We start from the raw sequence: 25,310 nt of genomic DNA on the forward strand, positions 1-25,310 counted from the left end.
CCAACATAAATGCATGAGTGCAGCACAGAATAACTTATTCTATTGCCAACGGTACAAACAATACAAGCAGTAGCCTACACGTATTATGTATGCCTCGTCTCTTTTAGATTTTGCTTTTAGGTAGTAAGGGGGTTTTTCATCCAAAAGACCTACAGGACCTGCATGGGAATCCCCTGATTGACAGCCATGACACAGGTTACACGCAAGCAAACACACACACACACACACACACACATACACACACACACACACACACACACACACACACACACACACACACACACACACACACACACACACACACACACACACACACTGTTGCTGTATTATTCTCCCTCATTACAGGAAGCTAATGGCTGTTTTGTCTCTGATCACCCCTCTCTGTTTGCTACCCTGCAGACAAGGGTTTACTGGAGTCTTAACCCAAAGACACCATCAGCCATACTGTCTCCATGCTACCGTTTCTGGTAAGCTTTCCATGTAGTCATCATTTTAAGCACTAATTAACCATCATTCACAGTCATAATGATAAAGAATCACATCTAAATAGACAGCAGATGCATAACATTGGATTCAGTTATGCAGCTGCTTTTCAAACTGTAATAATAGTAATTACAACTCTATGGCCTTTTCAGTTGCAGTGCTGACAGACCAGGCAATGGAAACAATATATTCTATTGTAACATGAAGTCTGCTGTTTGGAAAACTGGTCCTGCTGATTCTGTTCAGACCTGTAACCATGTGTTTTACTGTAAGACAAGATAAACAACCATGTGAACCAGATTTCAGCTGTCTAAAGTAAAAGACTTCATAAAGAAAAGAAACCGTGTGAATATTGTTGGACAAGCCATATAGGTGGAAGTCGTGGAGAAAAACAGAAGGCCTAAAGGCATCCAGACAGTGCTTAATTGTGTTTGTCTAGTTTTATGGCCCTTTTAACTCATAAACACTGGGCTTGTTTTCCTGGGACAGACAGGCATGTACTCAGCTGTACCAAACCTGAAAATGTCTTCCTGTCTTTCTTTTTAGTATCTTTTGTCAGTGTTCTCCTCATCTGTTACTCTCACCCTAAACAGTGTGCTACGGCATGGCTTTTGTGTGTGCATCAGGGTGGATTTGTATAATTCTGGATGGCATGCACCACTAGTCGGTGATCAGTAGTTGGAAGCGCCTCCCACTGCGCTAACAGGACTGGCTGAATTGTTAACTGGTCTGTCTTTAAGCCTGACTCTCCACAGAAAAAGGAGAAGAAACCATGGAGCCCCAACTAGTAATTACCCCCATGGAGGGCAATGCTCCCTCTCTCCCTATCCTCGGGAGCCCTTTGAAGATGCCCCATAGGGAGTTGGTTGTAATCAGGACACATGACTCATTGATTACTCCTTTGCGGTCTTCCAGGAACACTGCACAAGAAGTGGACGCAGCAGGAGGAGGGTAGTCCCCTCAGACTGTGTGCAGATAGACCGGAGGTGCAGATGTGGGATGAACAGCACGGCCTGCGTCTTGGACACAAATTGGATGCTATAAACAATCGGATGTGCATTGTTTTTCTGGTGGTTAGCTCGGTTGGTCTATTAAAGTGGCTATTCATTACTGTCTAGGAAGGCCACAAGTCTGCAGGTTTTCATTCCAGCCGAACTCATTAGTACACTGATTAGTACCAATGTCCGCCAGGGAGAGGAGGAACTAATCAGAAAATGCACCTGGTTGAATGAATGTTAAAAAAAAACAAAACAACAACAACAACAACAACAACAACAACAACAACAACAACAACATTTTATCCAATATGAACAAAACCCACATAGGGTAAAAATTCTATAATTTATATACATAAACATACAATGTTTGTTTATTTTGTCTTACATGATTATGGTTGGCAGGATATACATTTAATACGAAACACTATATTTTTGGAATGCCACATTAATACCACATAATTATACTATAAACATGTAAAACTGGTCAAAGTACACAAAATGAGTTCTCATAGCTCTTCGTGGGAAATGGTTGCCTGTCCCTGAAACATGTAATTAGTCACGAAACCTGTACTTTTGCTTGGCTCTCTTTACCACATTTCTTATATTATATTCCTACAATGTACTCAGTTGGGTGTCCTAAAAAAGTGGGATTCCATATTTCTTTCACATTTTAAATGAGCAGAACAAAAGAGGTATTATAGCACATAATAATAACAAAACAACTATCTCTAATTGTATAAAAACCAAAGGCGTGTACAAAGTTTTTTAAATCTACATAGCTGGACTTGCAATAGATTGTTAGAAGATGCTTCGTTTAGCATTGAGAAAGACATCTCTGGTAAACAGAATGGGCAAAGCAAGTAGACCATGTAAAAAAAATCATAAAAGATGTCTTTTGATGTTTCTGGGCTTGCACTCTGGACACCTGTGGGGTTGAACCCAGTGACTGGCTGTCCTATGTGAACATGTTGAGTAGAGGTAATTGGGTCAGTACTTGCCAAGAAGCTGAATAAAAGCCAGAGGCAATGCTAAAGGCGGTGGAAATGTGAATTAATTGCACCGTGGAGGGAAAAAAATATATAACACATTCTCACACAACAATCAATTTGTTTGTCTGCAGTTTTGTCCCTCTGAAAATTGTCCGCTTCTACCTCAGCTCTCATAAACAGAACACTGTATTTTGTCGGTCATGGAAGATGAATAGGCTACAGTGTGCATTGAATTGTCGTCAAGCGTTGTGGATGTCATGGTTTTCTCACACAGGTCTGTTGCTGATGTCTCCTGCCTTCCCTGGAAGAGCATTAGTGATGTAGGTATCGTTCAGGTATCGTTCAGATGGCAAAACAAGAATCAGTGGAGCGTGGAGCTGCAGACAAGCCACACGCGCACACACACACACACACACACACACACACACACACACACACACACACACACACACACACACACACACACACACACACACACACACACACACACACACACACACAGGTCATTTCTTGGAGTAGCAGAAATAGCCTGCAGCAGAGAAAGTTCAAAAGCCAATGGAGGAATGCTGTCCACTTACCAGAGGCTTGTAGAGACTCATTGGTCACTATTGTGTCTTTATCTTGTCAGAGATGAGGACCTTTTGTGCTGCTGATGATATGTTTGCGTGTTTCCTCTACTTGTTTGTCTCCATTCATATTGTGATCGCTGGATGATAACATTGCAAGCATTCAAAGTCTGCAAACCATAAATAAGACAACTGTCATGCAGACAGTGGTGTTTCTGTGCGTTTGTCTGCATCTGTGTGTTTGCAGGATTTGAAATGATTAGTATTTGAACGCTCCAACCATTTAAAGGTCTTTAATTCTTTATTTGCCTCTATTTAGCATCTTCTTGCCTCCTGCCCTGTATAAAGAGAATGGTTAGCCTAATCAGGGTCTCCTTCAGGGGTGGGCTGGGATTATTTGCCAGTTGACATTTGGTGAAAGGGTGTTAGCTGAAAAAAGTACCTCACACCATGAGGTAGAAGCCTCACGCCAAAACTCATTTCAGACATGTTTTGTTTGTGTGTAAAGAGAACCTTGTGTTTGTGTGTAAAGAGGAACTTGTTTCACCACTCTCTGCTCAGAGCTCAGCACGCTCTCTCTGACTTGTGTGAAGTGTGTGTTTCTCCGTGGTCATAACCTTTTCTTTAAAAAAAATCCTTTTATTATGTATAAATAAATTCAGCTCAGATACATTTGCCTATGCTTCTTCTTTATTGGTTTGACAGCATGCAATTACATGTTGATAACCTGTATTTGGAACCTCTTAGCATTATCATTAGAACAGCATAGGCTAAATACATTACTTACCCTGTAATTACTTTTAGTGGGACAACAAGATGGGTGCAATTGTGCAATGTTTCTAAGTATAGGTCAGGTAGCTTGAGCATTGAAAATGCATATGAAGTGTAAGGAATCCATAATACGTCTAAAATAAAATAAAATAAAACCTTTCTTTTAGGGCATTACTATTCTGAGATTAGGTTTTCAATACTCTGACTCAGAAATGTGTCTCAAAAGGGGGTGCACACAAACTGACAATATGTTATCCAATTTTGGTATCTGCTGATTTTCTACATATAATGTGACAAACTTGCCTGATAAATCTACAGTATGATGGGAAATATCAGTTACATTTTTAGTTCATTTTGAGGATAATATTTTGAAACAAGGTCCTTCTATTTTGTTCCTGCATATTTATTCTGACAGCAAATCATTTTAAATCAGGAATTCAACCAGTTCAGTGGTATTATGGTGTGGCCTGAAGCTAATAAAGTTCAAACTTTTCTTTCGTCACGCTATGAAGACTCAACAATACTTTACTCAACAATTTATAATGACTAGGCACTTCTGAAAATAAGTGACTCCAATTTGAAGTGCTTGCTTTTCTGACCACTTTGAACAGTAAAGTAGAAAGAAGGCATGAGCAGAAATGATGGGAATGACAGGCCCTGGAGAGTGGTGAAGTAATGGGTCTGAATTTAAGCCCCTCATTAGACAACAGACTCATCCAGGGATGAAGGATGGGACTCTGCAGGGGGCTCCAATGTCAGATATGCTATGAGGAAATGGCAGAGCACTAGGAATGTGTAGTGAAGTAAAAGTCAGCTGACTACTCTTTGAACTGAGTTTCTTTCTCGTCAGTTCACACTCTGCATTTTCCTCAGCTTTTCTACAAATTATGTAATCAACATTGCTTTCATCATGTATTTCCAGATTTGAGTATACCCTTAAATACACCATAGGAACATGAATGCATTGTTGAGGTTTCTACACATTACTCTATAGGCTGGAAAATATCTGAGTTTCATTGAAACGGATGCACCTTTTAGCTTCTGTCCAAATACAACACAAGACAAGCCTCAGAAGTTTTCACTTGTCTTATCTGAGATTGTGGCCTGGATTGTGATGAAAATGCATTTAATTGTGTCTAACAAGCCAACTCAATTGGCAATTATTTTAGGATAAAGAATTCAAACATTTCTAAACAAGACTAAAGGCAGCTACACACTGGCCGACGGCCGACCGCTGGCAGAAAAGGCAGTTGGACTGATCAGTCTCCCCGAGTTGGTCAAAAAAGTGCCTCGGAACACACCAAAGCGGCGAGATGTAATACGTCTTCATAACAGCAGGCGCCGCTAATCTGTGTTGTCACCCAAAAAATGAAAACCGGCAGCTGATTGGACGAATGTCTCACGTGGGTCTGACTGCTGCTTCCGAATTTTTCAACCGGCCATTAATGGCGACTCATTCAGAATACAATCTCATATTGTACTAAAATAGTTCACCGAAAGGTGTTTCTGAAAACATTTTTAGCGAGAAATAGGCCATGCAGTTGCTGAATCTGTCTTCATTTCAGATCGACAAAGTTCAGGTTAAAAGATTTTCATCAGATTTTGAGACGTCACGGAACACACCGAACAGACTCGAGTCACTGACCTCGCCAGACTGTCCAACGGCCGATTATCGGCCCGGTGTGTAGCTGCCTTAAGACCTCGGTCAGACCTGGTATTAACTTGCGTCTTGGGTGATCCGATCACAAGTGGCACAGCTCTAAGTACAGGTGTGAATGCACCCAAGACGCATTAAGGACGCGTTGAGATCCAATCACTCTGACCACATTCTTTTAGCAGTGTGTACATAAATGTGTACTGTCCTGTCCACAAAAGGACAACCTACTTCTCTGCATAGGCGGAAGTACATACTTGTACACTGGTTTTGCCCGGAAAATACCCTAACATATTACACACACCTACGCCCTTCACAACACAGACAAAGACCGTAGGCAGTATTTTTTCATTTGTCATTGCACGTTTCTGTAATAATGTATGATTTATGTGAAAGAAACAAATGAAATTTATTCTCACACAAAAACTAATTTTCATTAAAATATGTATTTTTGTATATGCAAACAGAAATGGTGTACGTGCTAGTGAGATTCGATCACAAGTGGGCACTCAAGACGCATGTGGAGACACATTCTAACACCAGGTGTGAACTGATGTACTTAGAGCTGTCCACTTGTTATCCGATCACCATTGACACTATGTTATTGCCAGGTCTGAACAGGGCATCTGGTCGATACAGCTCTGTGAGGCTGTAGTTAGGCACGGTGATGCTTTGAGTGGAATGCTAACACCAGCATGCTAACATACTGCACTCACAATAAATATGTCTAGCAGGTATGTTTATTGTAGATGCTAACATTTGCTAATTTACACAAAGTACAGCTGAGCTGAATATTTGACTGTTTAAGTATAAATGTTGACCTGCTGGGGGCGCCAGAGAAGAAGTCAGGGGATCTCAAAAGCCAATAGGATTCATCCTCTGGGGAACATTCATGTCTGTACAATTTAAGTTTCATTGCTATCAAGCTAATAGTTTATTGAGACTAAACAACCAACAGACATTGCCATCCCTTGAGCTACACCGCTAGCATGGCTAAAATTGCTTCAAAATGTCCAGCTTGAGCCCGCTTTGTCTTTATCAGCAGTTAAATTGTTGATTTAAAGTGCCAAAACAGACAATACATGCTAGTGGAAAACATACCAGTGTAAAACCAGTAATTAAAATGCAAATAACATTCACAGTTTTGTAATAATATGATGTTAAACAGACAAACTAAAGGCTTTTACCTGAGTTATTTTACTAACATGGTAAAAACAATTATTTGCAGTCTGTCATTTATTGTTTTATTTCAACAATAAAAGAGAAACTATCACTTACTCCATGGTAAGAATTTCTTCTCCAGTGAGAGCTAACAAGCCACCAAATTGACTTGTGTGTTAAGAAACAGCCTCCCAGTTAAGATCTTTTCATCAACAGGGGAGCAGGCTTGCCATTCATTATGCTAAACCCCAGCACACATCACCTCTTAATTGAGCTGATGTTAACAATAGGTGATTGATGACAATTATTCCCCTGCCACCACTCCAGCAAACTCAATGGTACATTAAGGATTTACAGTATTCCATTACTGGTGCATATGCGTGCTTGGTGAGAAGGAACAATGTTTGGGAAATTGATCTCATGCCTGTAAAAGCCACTTAAACTTCCAACCCAGTTCGCAGTTGACCATGTTAGCTAATGTCAGGCTAAAACAGATCAGATTACTGTCCTCTGACCGATCCTGCTATAAATACAGCCCCGCTCCTGGTTTACAAATCCACTTATGGCACAGAGAGATGTCCTAACCTCTGCGTATATGTGCCAAATGAGTCCTGCCTACTGATGCGACGGGTGAGGTAAGAAGTGATGAGGAGGAAGGGTAAGAAGCAATGAGGATGTCTGTCATTGGCATTCTAGCCAGTACGATGGAGTAGTGACATAACAGCTCAGTCCTTGCACACTATTGTAAGCTAAGATTAGCTTCCCTTCTCTGCCTGTGTGTTGTTCCTCCATTGAGGATCTAAAGACTTCACTGCTGCCATTGTGGAGACCAGCATCCTGTGCCTCACTGCAGGATTGCCCAAGACGCTTGGTAAACACAGGAAATACAAAGCCCCTAAATACATCCCTACTGTGTTTGGAGGACTACCATGACAACACAAAGTGGATCTCCTGGAGAGCCGGGGGGTTTGTTAGGTGGATACACACTGAGATATGCCCAAGCAGTGCCCTTCTGTGCGAGGGCGTGCAGCTTTAGCTTATGCACTGAATGTCTGTCACACCACCAAAATAAGAAGCCTCTCGCTGCAGGAACACAGAATTTGTGTGAGACAAAAATCCACTCTTGGTTTGCAGCATGCCTAATTTTAAAGGAATGTCAGGATAAAAATCTTAACTAAATGTAAATACTCTAATCTGCTTCATGGACCGTTACACTGGAGTCTTGAGATAAGGTTCAGAGAACTGCTCTTTGGTTTTTTTGACACAGCGTACCTGTGCTGGCTTTAAAGTTGCATGGCTGAGGATGTCCAGACAGCGTTTTAGATTACCCCCTCTCTCTCTCCTGAAACAACTGTCAAGGCTAATCTGCTCTGCGAGCACAGGTCATCTGGACGCCAGATCCACACAGAGCCGGCATCAAAGCTGGACCCTTTCTCTCTCCCAAACTGTCTCTATGTCATCCTTCTCTTTTCTTTTCAGCCCTTTTTCTTTTGGCTTTAATGGCTTCAATAACCAGAGAGGAGGAAATCCATATGTCCATCCTGCAGAGGATCCTGCAGAGGATGTCTTCGCTGTCATCGATCTCACTGAGGAAGGATATACTTTTGGTGCAGATTGTAAAGAGCAGTGAAAGAGGATGGGCATTGATCCAACTAGAGCACACCCAGCACTGATCAATAGAATGGATCCGCTGTGGAGCCATGAGTGTGATGGTGTCAAACTGAGTGTGTACTGAATGAGCGTCGAGAGCAGCCTGACAGGAGCCTCTTAGGACTCTGTCACCCTGTCTGTCATCTTTTGTCTTATTTATTTACATGTAATGATTATGGCGTCTGTTAAGTGGCGCCATGAGTTAGCGTGACTACATAATCCTAACTGAGACCATATTGTGCAGAGTTCCTACGGAAAGTACTATAATTGTTGGTTTGAACACTCACACACCTCACTACATTAGAATAGCAACAAACCTTTATTGTTTGAGATTAGCACTTGAACAAAATAGAGCGGCTTTTGGTCTCAGCTGCTTAATATGTTTGAAATGCTCTGACACCCACTCACTTATAGTACTTTGTACCAACAAAGCGTGTTGGCAAGTGTTTTATGGCTTTTGCACCCTTTTGCACTGCTTTTATCAATACCATAATGTACATTTTCTATGAATAAACCTATCATGTAGCTGCTGATTCTATCGATTCACCTCTTTTCTGTTTACTGTGTAGATAGTTAAGGCCTATCACTGCCAACTGAGCATATCTATCTAACTGGTGTTAAATAGAGTTTCAGCGATACTTTGATGTTAAAACTTGACCTCATCAGGATACATAAAAACACACCCAAACACTCATATATATTTCTCAAGGGAATCATGTTTTGATTGACCTCATCTGTTTCTATTTTAATGTAAGACACATGGCAGATGGGTATCTCAGTTGCAGTCCTCTTCTGAGATCTTCCGAAATCCTCTGTCCTTCATGTGCAAATCCCTCAACAAACTGGCCTAGAGTGTCACCCTGGGTTGTCCTGTTCAAAGGAACTCCGGGGTCAAACCTGCCAGGTCAACCTCTCTCAAAGTGACAGAGTTTACCCCCAAACTAGCCCCCTTCTCTCTAAAAACACATGGGGCCCCAGATAGACTGTCATCCTCGCTTACACTGCTGGCCTGTGGTGATTTATTGCCCCGGTACACACCACATATAAACATATCATCCACATGTCATCATCAAGGCCTCTGGGGGGGGACTTTTCACAGAGCTGTGGTCCAGATTTGGAAGATTTATCCACTTCTCTGTTGTTAACATGATGAAACATTAGCCATGACCAGCTTGTGTTTCTTCAGAAGTCCCTTCATCTTTGTCACCAGAAAAAACATAGATCAAAATACTAATCTTGGTTTATCTAGGAGCACATTCACTGTCAGGTGTTAATGTTTATCTTAGAGCCGTAAAGGGAAGTTCAGTTGCCACCCTTTTAACATATTTATGCCAGGAAACTGTGGTGCTAACAGCCCGGAGCAGATAAAGGAAGGCTTGCCATATGTTGCGTTTAGGCACCACTGTGAAAACACACTGTCTACCCATTCAAAATCAACATAATTAATGAAGAAATAGTATTTTGCATTGCCTTCCACTAGTAAACCTTTGTTATACCTCTTACCCTTGCAATACCTTTTACCCCTGCTCACAACAAGATTGCCTTCAACTTTCCCTAATACTCTAGTACAAAGGCTTAAATCCAGCCCTCCCCCATCAGTTGCTTTTGTATCATGTTTCAAAGACCCATTTATCAGGATAACATACACAAATGACAATACCATGCATCATTTCAAACTTTGGCTCCCTTCAGCTTGAAATTATTAAGTTTCACATGACATACTGCATAACTAAATATTTTGGTGTAAATATTTTGGTGTAAACGGTCCTTCGCTGATAATGCCTTGATTTGCATGCATGCCAATATTTATTGTCATGTGCTGAACCATGCATGTTGTAAAAGCCATGCATGCTTTTAAACTAATTATGATAAACTAAACTGGTTCTGGTTAGTCTGGCGGTGACAGCTGTTTGAACCCGTCTGTCTTCATCGTGTTTGCTATGGGCACAGAGATTTCATACCGCATGGAGGTTTGGTCTGTTCCCTGCATGACCCCTGACCCCTGTGCAGAGATAGGACCTCAGGGTGACTCGCAATGTGCTAGAGGAGCTGGCTGAAATTACATTTGCCTGCTCTGCAGGTTCGTGTTTCTTTGCTTTTTGCCTTGACATGCCAGACAAAATCTAAAAAACTTTGAAATAGAGACTAATGCAAAAAAAGAGGATAGAAAGGAGATATACTGTACTATAATTCTGAGTCAGGGTGTGTTGAAGAAAGAGCCTTATTATCTTACACAATTTCTCACTGTTGGATCTTTTCCACTGCACCTGCGGGCTGGGACCTGTCTCAGATGGGGGAGCGCAAGCTAACCACTAACTATACCTGGGAGACAAAGGCAAACAAACCAAACAGCAAACTACTGACCCCAAGGAAATGCTGCAGTTTGCCCCATGACAAGCAATTTCCCCCAGCTGAATAAAATTTAATTGGATGGTCTACCATGCTTTGGAAAAAAGCCTTTTTTTCATTTTAATTTAGATCATCATTTCGCAACTCATCATGTGTTTTTTCTCTACATCACAAAGAAGCAATTAAAAACACAGTTTAAAAAAGGAAGGAAAAGAGGAGCACGAGGGGCCATAAAACTGTGAGCTTAACAGTTTCGTACTCATAAAATTAATAGAATATTGACCTATTCAGACATGCCAGCTGAACCCGTCTTTAACTGGAGCACATGCAATAGACAAGTGGAAGTCTTTGTCGAACGTCAAAAACATTTTTTATAGGTGTTAGACTAGAGTCCATTAGGCCTGGATCTGTAGGAAGCCTCAGCTTTCAAGTGGTCATTGTGAAAACACTCCCAACGGGTTTATGGCATCTTGTAGACGGAAAGCAGTCACACGTGAAGGTCAGACAAATAGTGTGGAGGTGATAAACTGGAAAATAAAATAAAAAATGGTCATGTAGCTTTATGGGTGAAGAAAATAAAGATGTGATTTCATTAGAAATTTAGACAATCAACTTCTAGGAGGTGAAAAAAAAGTCTGAAGAGTCAAAAGGGAATTGAAATGTTGGTAGGTGAGGGACTTGTTAGTGGCCATATGGGAGCAGCAAGGAGGGTGCTGGGACGGGAGGGAGGTACCTGTTGGGTCCCATGTTCTCCTGTCACTCTGATCTTATCAGGGGGCCTGACTAAGGAGGACCAAGAGGAGGACCAGCTGTCACTCTCCCCGCTCTTTTGATGTCCCTCTTCAGAGCTCACGCGCGCGCGCACACACACACACACACACACACACACACACACACACACACACACACACACACACACACACACACACACACACACACACACACACACACACACACCACTTCAGAAGAGTCAAGGCTTGTTTTTGTTAATAACAAGGATTGGAGGCTTTGTTAGTGAGCCAGCTGACAAACCCCACAGTAGGAAAAAAAATCAAGATAAAGCAAGATAGTTACAGCTCTCTGAGGAGATGTGGGGCTGGGGCAGTTCAATTTAGTTGTTTAGAGCCTGAGGCTTGACAAAAGAGAGGCAGCCCTCTGAACTGAAACAGGACATCCTGCTCATAAAACAGCCAGGACGTCCTCACAGAGACACTGGGACTGATAAAACAGGAAACACCATGTATTCATCTGAAACTCCTTCACAGATAAACTTGGCCACTGTTCCTCGTGAGGTCATGTCTTCCTTTGAAAATTGCACACTTTGAGTAGAATCCCAGTAAGCTACAGGGAGATTGTGGAGTCATTATTTTTGCCTACTCAAGCACGAAAGCTTCTTGTAAGCGACAGCTGTTTTGATCAAGTTTGAGACTCAAGTAGCACCAACATGTTTCAGCCAAATGAGAGTAAATTCACACATTTTGAGGATTACCGGATTACTACTGTTTCAGATCCCACTCGTCTAATCTTGGGGCTCAACTGTTTTTAGTCGAGAGAGCATGTGTGCCTCATGTTTTCTGCTCTCCCTACTTTCTTATCCAACGGTATGAAACAACAAGTGACAAAAACAGTGATTTTACAGCCATGTAAGCTATGCTTTAGCCTCAGGATGAATCCCTGGCTTTTCATTTAGCACTTTCATCAGATCAAAATATAAACTTGTCCAATACTTTGGTTTATGACCAAATACCTGCAAAGCTAATCTCATCAGCGTCAGCTGTGCTTTGCGTTAACTGCCTTTTAGCAAATGTTAACATGCCTACACACTAAACTAAGATAACATAAACAAAAGACCTACTAAATTAAGGCTGGGCGATATGACGACATATATCGCCAAAACGATATAAGAATATCTATTGTATGTATTTCTCTATATGGTTTCTATCACAATGTCGACAATATTTACATCATTTGGACGCCGCATTAAAGTCTGATCCTTGAACGTCATGTTCATATATCCACTTATATCCACTCCATTACAGACAGTTTTTTTAATCAGGGCAGCAGTTTTCAGATTACATTATGTGCTTACATAATTGCAAAAGGGTTCTCGACTGTTGTAGAAAGAAGTGGCTGATCTTTAATGCAATATCTACATTGCCCATTATCAACAACCATTCATCCAATGTTCCAAAGGCACATTCTGTTTACTAATCTGATATCATTTTAAAAGGCTAACTGAGAAAACATTGGAGAACCCTTTTGCAATTATGTAAGCACATAATGTAATCTGAAAACTGCCGTCCTGGTTAAAAAAACAATGCAACTGATCTCAGCTGGTATTCTGTCTATAATGGAGTGGAATGGAAATTTCTAAGTGACCCCAAACTTTTGACTGGTAGTGTATATATATATTTTTTTTTAATCTAGATATTAAATGACCTATATCAGAAGATTTTGGCCATATCGCCCAGCCCTAAACATCATAATTTTAGTTTAGTGTTGTCATTGTGAGCATATTACTGTAGCCTTGCTAATGTTAGGATTTACAATATGACATACAGTATGTTGTAGAAAGAAATGTGCCAGTGGATTAAAATACATATCTCTATCTTTATATGGCATGTATTGGTAATACATGGCATGTTACAGAGCACTGTAGTCTAATTATCTGTCCCCTAATATTGGTTTGATCATGTCAAAGAAAGTAACTGATGTTAGTCTCAAAAGCTAGAGCCCAAATACTCCTTCACATGCATGCACAGGGATTTCTCTCTATCTCAGACAATTGCTTGGCAGGAGCGAACTACTCCACAATGCCCTCTGTTACTGTGAGTGCGTGCTCCCCATACACTGCGAACTTTTGAACCACCTCTTGACCACAGCTTGAAGAGAGTTGAGACAATGGTTAGTAAACACACTGGAGTGAATGAAGGGATTAGGTATTAAAGACAGGATGTGCTTAAAGAGGGACAGGTGGTGGTTGAGGAAAGGCCAGCTAAGCCGAACATCATGCATCTCCCTGTAGCTTTCTTCTCCATTTTTCTCATTTTCATGCTCTGTCTCTAATGCTCTCAATCTTTCACACTTGTCCTCCGGTAGCTCATCTCTTCCTGAGGCAAGAATCAGGCAAAAGATCTGCACAGTGTATTAAAAGCTCCCAGCTATTTTAATTGTGCTCATCTCTTCCTGCTCATTTCCCTCGCTTTCAATCTCATCTCGCCGTTCTCTATCTCTATTGTCCTCTTCTACACAACCAGAGAAGCCCGCTCCTTAACTCAGGCTTCAGACAATTGACATTCATGAGGTTGGACATTCCGGTCCAGCCCCATTCATATGTACAGTAAGCAAAGGGACAAAAGCCACCTCACACACTATAGAGCCCATCCCCCATGCAAAGAAGCTGGGTAGATCTCAGTTGTTTCACTATCAACAACAGGCTGCAACGCATTCTCATGCTCAATACACTTTGCAAAGTAGAATCTACAGTCCACAAGAATAGTCTGTAGCTGCTATTCAGATGCTGTTTTTTTAGCCAAATTTTTCAACTACTGAATCTGTCTGCAACTTCATATGTTTCCTTGAGTATATCTGATTTGGTGCCGGATATTTAACATGTCAAACTAAAGATAATCCTTCTTGCTTCACAGGAACCCGGAAAAGCATGACCTCCTCTGTGTTTCCAGGGGTGCATTGTGGGTAGGAGTGGAAAGCTCCTCTCATCGGGGTGGTAATGAGTTTCTGAGCTCGCACTTGTCAACATAGTAAATCCACATCTTATATCCGAGGCCCAGCACCCTCTCTCCAGTTTTCACATTAGGGAAGCAACACGGCCTCAGGAACATCCAGTGGGAAATATTTATGAGTAGAGGGTAAAGATACACAGGCAAGAAACTGTACTACAAGATAAGTAGTGTTACTCTCAATGTAAATGGAAAATCTGAGTATTACATGCTGCAACAGATCGACAATGAGGAAGAGAGAAAACACAGACGGCTTGATGGGGTATTATGTGTTTTGAGCGTGGAGACAGACTGGGAAGGGCTGGTGCGTGTTGGGTTTTGGGATTACTCATGCACACGTAAGAAGAGAACCCTTCTCCAACTGTGACCCAATGTGAACCAAGTCAAAGTTTAATTAACACCTGTCTGCGGCACACCCTTTGTTATTTTAACTCCCTTTTCGCTCTCTTGCATTTCTTTGCAATGTTTTTCTTGTTTAACAGATGCCACGGTATTGTTAAATCTACTTAACAGTGCTGGATTTAATATTAGGATACATTTTTTGATAACTCTTCTTTTTTTTTTAGATTACTTTTGATTATGGAGACTTGAATGGAATGTTTGTCAATCAAATAAGATGTGTGTTAGCAGAAGAAAAGAGGAGTACAGTGACCTGATGTGAAATAAGATCAATGTCCAAAGCGGCTCAGAGGCATGCGTTCTCTGCATTACCTCAGTGTTTACCTGTCTCAGTACTCAGAGTAGTTCGGCCTGACACTTCCACCTATTTATATCTCACTGGACATTGACAGGCATGTTCTGCTGCAGACTGTTTTAGAATGAACGTGTGAGGAAAGCTGGGTGTTAGTGTGAAGTCAATAATCGATTATTTTTAATTTTCCATGCACTTTCCCTACTTTTACTGCTTAGATACACTCTTATTACATTTCACTTTTTCTATCCAGACTAAGGTAAAAGTTAAAGTAAAATACAACTGTATTCATGGATTTCTAGCCATCACAGCTCTATCTTTGTTACGGTTAAAAGATCTCAGTTAAGACCTTTTATTGGCAGGTGTGGTGTCAGCTGAAAATGTTTGATGTTGATTTGACGCGACCGTTCGCCCATGTGTTCTCATGTATATGATGTCAAAGTCAGAGCACTTCTGTGTAATGAGATCCCACATGACATCTGTAGTCCTTCAGTATGACTTGACATCCATCCACAGGGAGGAGGTTCAGTAACGCCCCCCTCTGCACTCAGTTTAATACCCTATAAAATATAATGACCAAATCTTGTTTGCAGTTGTGCACCTGTACACCTGCTGCACAGCTTGCCGCTTCCAATTCGAACCCTAGAGACGTTTTATTCCCTTGCCGAATTAGCTTTATGCAATTATGTAGTTGTGAAGGTACTGATTCTGCAAAAAGTAATGTATTTATATTGAAATAACTAACTTTTGCACGGGACTTGGAGTAGACATGTGAACTTACCTTCTTACAACAGACTCAAACAATGAGTCAAAAGGAAGTAAATGACAGACATGTTGAACACAAAAAAGACAAGCCCAAAGACAGCAAGGGTACAAAAAGGCCCCTGACCTCTCTATTGTGGGGAGATGTGCCCTCAGAGATGAGCCAGCTCTACAGCTGGAAGGGTCAGCAAACACACACGGTCAAGCCGACACGGCCCCGCAACACTCAACATCAAAGACAAGTCCAGCGCCTGTCATGCTCCCTCTGAGCCGGGTGGAAAACAGCAGCACTAATCCCACCGATCCCACGACTCACGGACGCTCTTTCGGAGAGGACAGAGGTCAGCTGGATGTTCAAATCCTAATAGGTTGATTCAATTGTAGCAACTCTCCTAAACTAAAAATTCTATGTGTGGAGTTTGTCCCCTTTAGACCTGCATTGTGTTTGATGAATAGAGAAAAGAATGCAAGCGAATTAACACATGCCTCTTACTGAAAGATGCCTTTTCTTCTTTGATGTCGAACTGAACAGTTCCAGTTAAAGGAGAGAGAATGAATAAATGAAGGATCCACGAATGTTAAAATCGGCAGGGAACAAAACTTCAAAGTAAAATTTGATGAAATGCTGAAAATGTTTGTCAGCCCTATTAGCTTCTTAGTTGGGAACTTTAAGGTCACAGTGGCTTTTTAATGGGAGAGAACATTATTATGTATGACCACGGGAGAGTGTGCTGATGTGTGGAAGGCCAGTCACTGGACTACTTACCTTCACGAGTGCCCTTCTGCTCACCCCGTCTTTGAAAGAATTTTAATGGAAAGATACCAAGGCAGATTTTGGAAATGAGATTATTGGGCAACTCTGTGCAGCTGCCCACTGTTTAATCTCCTCATGACAGCTCCGAAATGAGGAGCCTCTTATCATCTGTCATTCCTTCTAAATCCCATGTGCCCCTTGCCATATACACCAACTGTTTTAAAACCACAGGTCTCTCCTCAGAAACCTGAGCTTCTGCTACCCGTCATCTTAATGTCTGTTTGTGAAATTGTAGGAGTGTGACTATATGTTTTAATACTTCAGTGCAACTGTGTTTACTTACATTTAAATGACTGAGACTGATAGGTTTCACCCTCTAATTAAACAAAACCGTCTGGGTTGATTGTTGAAGACGCGACTTATTAACCAACAGCTGGGCAGGAAACCAGATAAGGAGCCGTTAGCACTATCTGTGCTAAATTGGTCAGTCTCAGCGGGACGTCTGTGAGGATTAAGTGGAGATTTTTTTTCAACATGTCTGACAAATAGTCACCAGAAAATGAGTCTACAAATTTTTGCAAACATTGCGTACTCACTAGTCATGTTTCCATCAACGTATTTTTATGTGCATTTTGAAGTATGGCATTAGAAAATGTTGATGGAAACAGCAAAATTTGAAAAAAAAATTCCGAACGAAAAAGTTTTTACACTCGCTTGAGGTGGTTTTTGACTTTTTTGAAAAATAGTTAATAACACAGCTTTGCCGAATAAGTTGTGACGTAGCGAACATGTAACTCACATGACTATGCCCGGGAAGGATCGGGATATGGGTCCCATCCAGTGTGCCGTACACTTGTGGCACAGGGCGTGTAGTGGAGTTGCAGTGCGCTATAGCCTGTGCCTCAGCCACATCGGGTAAATTGACCAATTGGTTCAACAGCTTCAATCGGATGGCCCTGCACACCGCGTATACACAGCGGTGAACATTTGTCTCACTGACACCAAATGTCTCTGCCACAACCCTGTGTTCTGCACAGGTGGCCAGTTTATACAATGCTACCTCTCTCCATTTAACTTAGCTTCTAAACTCTTTGATTTAGCAAGCCGGCTTGCAATTAGTCTCGCCTTGCCAGACCCTCCTCCAAAGCGCGCTGAAGGAGGGTCTGGCTACTCCACAAAGCATTCAGGGATGGGAGGAAAACGTGCTCTGGTTTAATGGCATTTATTTAAACCAATCAGAATCATCATGGGCGGCGCTAAGCTCCGCACAGAGCCGCTGCAAAATAGTTGTGTGAGAGAAAACTCAGATAGACAGATAGTCTAGCTAGCTGTTTCAATTTACCCTGCAGAGATCTGAGGAGCAGTCAAAAATAGTCCTCATAAATCCACCAAATTTAAAATTCCAACACAAAGAAAGTGGAAGGAAGGGTTAGGGTTAGAGTTAGGATATAGACTAGTTTGCAATCTACAACCATGCGTAACGTCAACTTGTGACGAAACAATGCTTTGCATAGTCTAGTTTATTCGCTCTAAACCAGTTGATGGAAACACTTCTAATTCACATTTTCTTTTTTGCGACATTTTAAAAGTTTGCCTAAAATTCCCTTGACAATTACATGGAAACATGACTACTGATGAAGAAAAGTTGGGTGACATTAATACCAGAGCTAGTACTTACTCCAATCAGCTTACGGACAATAATGTCGTTGGCTGTCTAAAGATGAAATAAAAGTGAAGAATACATAAACTATCCCAATATATATAAAATATTTTTATTCTAATAAGACAGATATGGATAATTATAATCAATGAGTAAAATGAAGAGAAAATAAACAGCTATTTGCAATAGGAAATGTAAAAAGATTGTTTTTATTTCTCAGGTACATACAATTATATGACAGAAATGTCTGTGAAATTGTCAAATGCAGCCACATGCTATGATAAACTTGAATTACAACATAAATATTTACAAATTAAGTGTTAGTGTAATAATTGTGTTATACATGCTTTTGTACCATGCACCATCTTTACAGTTTCAGGTTCAACCATTGTAAATTCTTGCCATTTTCTTTTAGTTTAACAAAACAATCAGTGCACAAATGCAGTCCAGTTTAATTGCTGCTTTTCAGTGATGATTAAGGGTGTTGAGCTCAAAGACCACAGCTCTCTGTGTTTTCCCAAAAGTTCACACTCTGCCCAGGGGGAACTTTGCTACACAAGGGTCATGACCTTAAGGGAGGCCGGTTGGAATCGACGAATCTTCTTCTTCAGGGCTCTGGAAGCTTTGATGCGGCAGGCTGACGGCTCGGGGCGTGGGAGCTGCTGGAGGGGCTGTCCAGCTGCGGTGGGCCCCAGAGCAGCCTGAGCCCACACCAACCCTCTCTCCTCTTGGCTGTCCACCTGGTCCTCCTCGTCCAGGGAAAGGCTGCTGTCAGAGTCCGAGAAGGACTGGAAGCTCTGGCTGGACTCACTGTCTCCGAAGCGGTTGGTGGTGTTATCACTCATCTCCCCCTCGCTGCTTTCAGCAATGGTGGAGTGAAACAGTGAGGCACATTCGGCCGAGTACTCAGATTCACATCTGGGTGGGTAGTTGCTGGACATGTGGAAGGCTGCTGGAGGGTATCTGGCATTCAGATTTTGGAAGAAAGAGTTAGAGGACGTGGAGGATTGGAAGGAGCGAGGAGGTCCTATCCACTGGCCTGACTTGGCACTCATACTGCGGACCATCTGCATGCTCCCTGGTGCCTGAACATGGCGCTCTTTGGACCTCTGACGCTGAGCACATGAGACCTGGAACATCTCCACATCGGACGGCCATTTGGCAGCCCCCTCCCTCCTTTTCCTCTGCTCTACAGGCTGCTCATACTCCAGGCACTGCAGTCTGCGGCTTTTGCTTGACTTTGTAACAACAGGGATGGGATGTGGCTTGGGATGGGCCTTGTGGGTGTACATGAGTCCAGGGCTACAGTGGCTGGAGTCTGAGCCTGAGCCCTGTCTGCGCTCCTCTGTTTGACAGGTGGTACATTTCTGGGTCACTTTTCCTTTTCCTGATCTTCTCTGTTCCCCCTTGGTTCCGCCACTAGCCTCTCTGGTCCTTTCCCCCGAGGAGTAGCCATGTTGCTGCCTCATTGCTCGAGGTTTCTCGCTGTTTTTTCTTCTCAGTTTCACGGCTTTGGTTTTACGGTCTGCCTGTCTTACTTTGACCCTCTGAGATCCAGCAGGGACAAATTTGGCATGAACAAACTCAGGGGAAGCTCTGTGACCAGCATGAACCTCAAAGCTTTGACTCTCCTCTGTGCTGGAGCTGTGGGCCATCACCGATCTTTGCCTATTGCCCTTCCTCTCTTGTGGCATTGACTCTGGATGATCCCCACATATATTCTTTGAATTGCCTTTTGCTACAGTAGCATATTCACCTTTATCATTCTTTCTCATGGATAAAGTGGTGACCTCATCAGAGCTGTACTCCCTCATGGCAGCAGGATAGGAGTATCGGTATGAAACCTCCGGGGCTCTCACTGACTGATTGTGGTTTGCGTTATCAGCTTGCTCTTGGCTGGAGAATGTCATGCAGTGTCTCTTTGGGTCGCTATCAAGTGGGATAATGTTCGTGGTCTGGGCTGGAAGAGGCTGCAGCACAGACACCTCTCTCTGAGACATGTCAGAAAACACAGTTAAAAGTTCAGTAGGCCTCCTGTGATTGTCACTGTGTTTCTGCAGAGTCTCTGTGCTCGTTTCACTCTGGATTTTGTTCAAGCTGCGCAGGAGGAGCTTGTCAATGTAACCCAGAGTCTTGGTCTCATAGCCCATTTGTGCTCTTTGGAGGGTGTCAGAACCGTTCGTAGGGGGTCCTTGTCCCTCTAGAAGTCCAGGTGTGGCTGGGTCGCCACCATGGTAAAAGATTGGGCTCTGGAGAGCCACAGCATGCAGGGGGCTGGGGTAGTGGTACACTTCCGTCCCACTGCGGGACACCAGGTTGCTGTGGAACTTGGGGTCCACTGTGGTGGTCTTCAGGTTTGAGCACATTGAGGGTTTCTTTGCATCAACAGATTTGTAGTAGCTTGGTCCTTGAGCCATCATCCTATCAAGATCACCTGATTAACACAAAAACAACACAAAATACTGATTAACCTTTCAAATCACTCATCCACTGAAAAATATGGTATTATGCAGCAAAATACATGTTGTAACAGCAGTTGCATGGTCCCCATGACAACATAAGAGACTTAATGCCAAGAATTAGAGATTGAGAGATATGGTTACCTGTTGACACAGGTCTTGGTCGCGCCTTTTCGCTGCTTGCTCGGATCCTGCTGCTGCCCAGGTGGAGGCCTGTGGCCCGCGGCGGGTTGGGCTGCGTAGTGCTCTCGTCAGCAGAACGCCGGCGGCATACGTCTATGTGTGATGGCGGGCTGATTTGGGAATTAGCAGGGCTCGTGGGAAGGAGGAGAAGGCTTGTCTGGGAGGATGACAGGCACTCGCTGTACACAGAGGTGCAGGAGTTGGACAACGAGCAAGAGCCGCCATCACTGAGCTCATAGAAGCCTGGAGAGAGAAGGGACAATTATGCACATGAGTATTTTCTTGTATCATGTGATGGTAGCTTTGGTGGATGCTTGCTATGAGTAAACAACTGCAGGGCGTTTTGTGCGAATGTTTGCCTACACACCTGAACTTGGCCTGCTGTCACTCTCCAACTGCTCTGTGGAGGCCTTGCTCACATCCAGCTTCAGCTCACTGATCTGTTGATCCAGCTGCTGCAAGTGAGTCTTCAGGCCTACATCCTGTTTCCGAAGACGAGACTGTAAAACAGACAACATATAACATTTTAGCCAACACCCTTGGAAATATGTGCAATACGACCTGAACCAAAGGGCCAGTCGTATTCCATTATCTTAGGAAAGGAGGGAGTTCAAGATTATGCAATAAATCTCCTCACGCACACACATGTATAAAATTACACAAAAAATGTATTTCTCTGTACAGGTGAAAATTAAGCAGAAAAGTCAGGACGATGGTTAGCAAATGCTTTAATTTCATTAAGACGATGCCCGTTGTTCAGATAAAAGATGCTCTAATGTACAGCCATCAGAAAAACAAAGGCGACTCAGCTGTGGCTGATGATTAACCCCAGCAGGACATGGGGGAGCATGGAAGAAGCAGTGGTGGGTAACTCATTTCTCCCCCACAGCGAGGTCCTGGCCATTGTGTAAACTAATAGAGGAGGAAAGCTTGGGGGTTGGGATGAAGGACTGTTTGCTCTGCAGCTCAGGCTGGGCATTTACTGTTACAGTGGCTCTTCAAATGAGGTCTGGGGGTCACTGCCTGCAAAATGCACCATTTAATTAATGTCTCATTTTCTTGTAAAATGAAGTTAGTTTGGTTGACTTCTATTCAAACTGTGGCAAAAAAAGAGTTCTTGGAAAGCGTTTCTTGGGGTCTATATTAGGTCTATATATTTAGCTGTGGCGTTTTTAAAAAAATATATATGGGGTGTTGAGAGTCTGCAGAAGCTCCATTTTGCAACACAATTTAAACCATATGTTGCCCTAGTACTTTACAATGTGTCTTTCCATGCTTTTGCCCAGTTCTACTAAAAGTCAAGCATAGCACCCTAATCCCTGCACTTCCTGTAAACGGTTATAATAGCAGCCTAAATGGAAAAAGCTTGTCATGGAAAACTCCACACAGCCAGCTGTCTCTAACACTCAGAGGCCTCTCATGACTGACTGTCAAACAGCAAATTAACCACCTTTAAAAAAACACTTTATCATTGTTTTTTATATTCCCTGGCATTAGTGGTTAATGATTGAGGTTTGGCCCCCTGCAGTCTGCACATGCACTGTGTGCGCGCCCATACACAACTCAAAGTCCTCTTGGTCCTGCGGTGAACCTTGATTTATGACACCTATCCTACTTCCTACCCCCAGCTGAGAGCAAGAAAGTGTGTCTGCTAATAATTGAAGACGGAATGCACATGAGCATCAGCTGACTACAATATTCAAACGAACGACTTTATTCCAAGGACAATTAAAAAAAGTAAATGAGAGTGTTTGTCCCATCGTTATAAATACAATCTATAATAAATAGTACATATATTATGGTGACACCAAACTAGTGCCTGCACATAATGTCTTAGAAAGATATTTTAATGATTCTGTTTTATGGCTTTTGATAGAAACGGCTTCCTACCAGCTGTTGCTTCAGGGTTGTCAGGGTCGCCTCCAGCCGCTGTTCCTCAATCCCCATCATCGTGGGACTCTCCGGGCCTGCGTGGACAGCAGTGGCCGGCTCCTCTCGGTCCATCCGCAGCGCCCAGCTCACCATGTCGCTCTGTCTGTCCTTCAGCAGATGCAGCTCCTGCAGCCCGGCCAGAGCAGCCTGCAGCCTCTCCCCGACCCTGCTGCGGTCTATTCCCGCTGCAGCAGCGGTCATCATCCCTGCACTAGAACCCTTCCTGCTCAGCATGCTGGAGAGCGGCGTCCGGGCATATCCAGAAATAAGATGCTGTTGAAGAAACGTCCTTTGCTCAGACTTCGTTAGTTACTGTCTTTCTGCTACTACTGCTGCTGCTGGGGGCCTGTTTGGTTTTTAAACTACCTGTTAGAATAAATCTTGAGTTTAGAGGAGAGCCTGAGCTCCTCCCACAGACCAAACGGCCCTCCTCCCTATTGGCTGGCCACTGAGTCCCAATGAACATCTGGTACTAATCCTCCCCATTCAAGTTCTCACTAGAGCTGCCCAGGCATGTACTGAGATCATCTGCATAATACCACATGGTATGATGAGCATATTATTATGCTATTTACACTATTGTTGTGTTGCTGTTATTCTCACCAGTGGTAGGCTACCGAGAGATATGTGATCAACTTTAAGTCTGTAAGTGATTTCAGGGAGTAAAATGGCATGTCTGCTCATTATCACGAAACAATCACACACCAAATCAAAACACAATGTAATCACCTGAAAAGCAGGCATTGAAGCAGTTCAATCCACATGTTTTGTACAAGGACTGAACTTATATGTATAGTTCTGTGCAAACTCAAAGCTTTACTTTACAACAAGCATATCTATAGCACATACATTACTTTTTAGTTTATATAATATAACACAAATCATTTAGTAGTAGGCTAGTGTTTCTATTTTGCCTACGAAATAGAGACTTGAGAGAGAAAACAAAATATAGATGTTGTGACAATATCGACCGGTGATAGATGAATGCTACCCCCTTGTGGTTGTAAAGAATACTACAATTTGTTGACCTGCTCAAGGGTTTAAGCCCCATGCATGTGTCTCTCCTATGCTGAGAAGTTAGCTACCTATAAATGATCTTAAAATGAAAGTCTACATAAAGAGAGAGAGGCTTTACACAAGTACTTAAAATGTCTTTCAAGACTTCTGAAATAAGATAATAGGACAGTATTTCTTTGTGAAGAAATAGCTGAATATACATGTAATTGTTGTGGACAAGATGAGTAAAGAGCTACCTCCAAAGACACCAATAAGTCATTCATGGAAAGATCTCATTGGATGATCTGATTGGATGTTGAAAATTAGGTTAAAGGTCCCATGACATGCTGCTTTTTGGATGCTTTTATATAGGTCTTAGTGGTCCCCTAATACTGTATCTGAAGTCTCTTTTCCGAAATTCAGCCTTGGTCCAGAATTACAGCCACTAGAGCCAGCCCCACAATGAGCTTTATTTAGGATGTGCCATTTCTGTGTCTGTAGCTTTAAAAGCTATTGAAAATGAGAGAGGGGGGGGGGGGGGGGGGAAGGTGGAGGGTGGGGGTGTGGCCTTGACCAACTGCCATGCTTAGCTTGTTTTCAAGCCATGATGTCTCTCTCTCATGGGCGGGCCAAATTCTCTGGGCAGGCAAAGCAGAGAAAGGGGAGGTAACCTTGCTCCTTATGACGTCATAAGGGGAAGATTCCAGATCAGCCCATCTGAGCTTTCATTTTCTCAAAGGCAGAGCAGGATACCCAGGGCTCGGTTTACACCTATCGCCATTTCTAGCCACTGGGGGACAATAGGCAGGCTGGGGGAACACATATTAATGTTAAAAAAACTCATAAAGTGAAATTTTCATGCCATGGGACCTTTAATAGTGTCAGCATTCAGTAAAGGCTCCTTAACAGCTCTGTGCTGCTGGAGAAAGTGCCTTTAAATGAGCCGTCAGAACTTCTGTATGTCACAACTATACTGTAGAAAGTCATTCCCCGGCTGCAATGACGGTGCTGAGACTCAAAGAGTGCAGATGCGGAAGACCGGGAAACGCTGACCAATCAGAGCAGACTGGGCTTTTTTAAGGAGGGTGTTTAATGACAAAGGCGCTAAAATGGAGCATTTCATACACAGAGTGAAAGCAGGCAGTATGAGAAAAATAATGTGTTTTTTGAAGATTAAAGCATGTAAACATGTTGTAGTAGAAACCCAAAATACAAATATGAACCTGAAAATAAGCATAATATGTCCCCTTTAAAAGAGGAAGTTAAAAACAAAGGAATTTTGATATCCCACTTATTATTTTAATGTATTCGTTACTGTGGGAATACCTGAAGATGTAAATGCCATAGACCAAAGATATATCCTATGCATACTTTTAATGGTTGCTAGGAAACTATCAATTGGATGAAAGTACACTCACCAAACCTAAGTCAATGTACTCAATGGCTGAAACAAGTCCACATAATGAAACGCATGACAGTACGCCTGCAAATGAAAATAAAGACTTTACTACA

General features: G+C 42.4%; 1 protein-coding gene across 1 annotated transcript; it reads right to left on the bottom strand.

Annotated features, from left to right (window-relative positions):
* Positions 1 to 18,407: 18,407 nt before the first annotated feature.
* dact2 (dishevelled-binding antagonist of beta-catenin 2) lies at positions 18,408 to 23,171 on the bottom strand. Its single transcript, XM_031284178.2, has 4 exons — positions 22,761 to 23,171; positions 21,238 to 21,370; positions 20,832 to 21,113; positions 18,408 to 20,662 (listed from the first exon to the last, which is right to left on the bottom strand). Exons 1-4 carry the CDS (start codon positions 23,034 to 23,036, stop codon positions 18,780 to 18,782), a joined length of 2,574 nt encoding a protein of 857 aa, XP_031140038.1. The 5' UTR covers positions 23,037 to 23,171; the 3' UTR covers positions 18,408 to 18,779.
* Positions 23,172 to 25,310: the final 2,139 nt, after the last annotated feature.

Source organism: Sander lucioperca, chromosome 15 (assembly GCF_008315115.2).
Source record: "Sander lucioperca isolate FBNREF2018 chromosome 15, SLUC_FBN_1.2, whole genome shotgun sequence".
NCBI lineage: Eukaryota > Metazoa > Chordata > Actinopteri > Perciformes > Percidae > Sander > Sander lucioperca.

Excerpts from the sequence above, each read along its gene's own strand:
- dact2 (XM_031284178.2), bottom strand. The coding sequence starts at position 23,036 with ATGCTGAGCAGGAAGGGTTCTAGTGCAGGGATGATGACCGCTGCTGCA. Across the intron at positions 21,371-22,760 it reads CAACCCTGAAGCAACAGCTG|TCTCGTCTTCGGAAACAGGA; the intron begins GTAGGAAGCCGT and ends TCTGTTTTACAG. Across the intron at positions 20,663-20,831 it reads ACCAAGACCTGTGTCAACAG|GTGATCTTGATAGGATGATG; the intron begins GTAACCATATCT and ends TGTGTTAATCAG.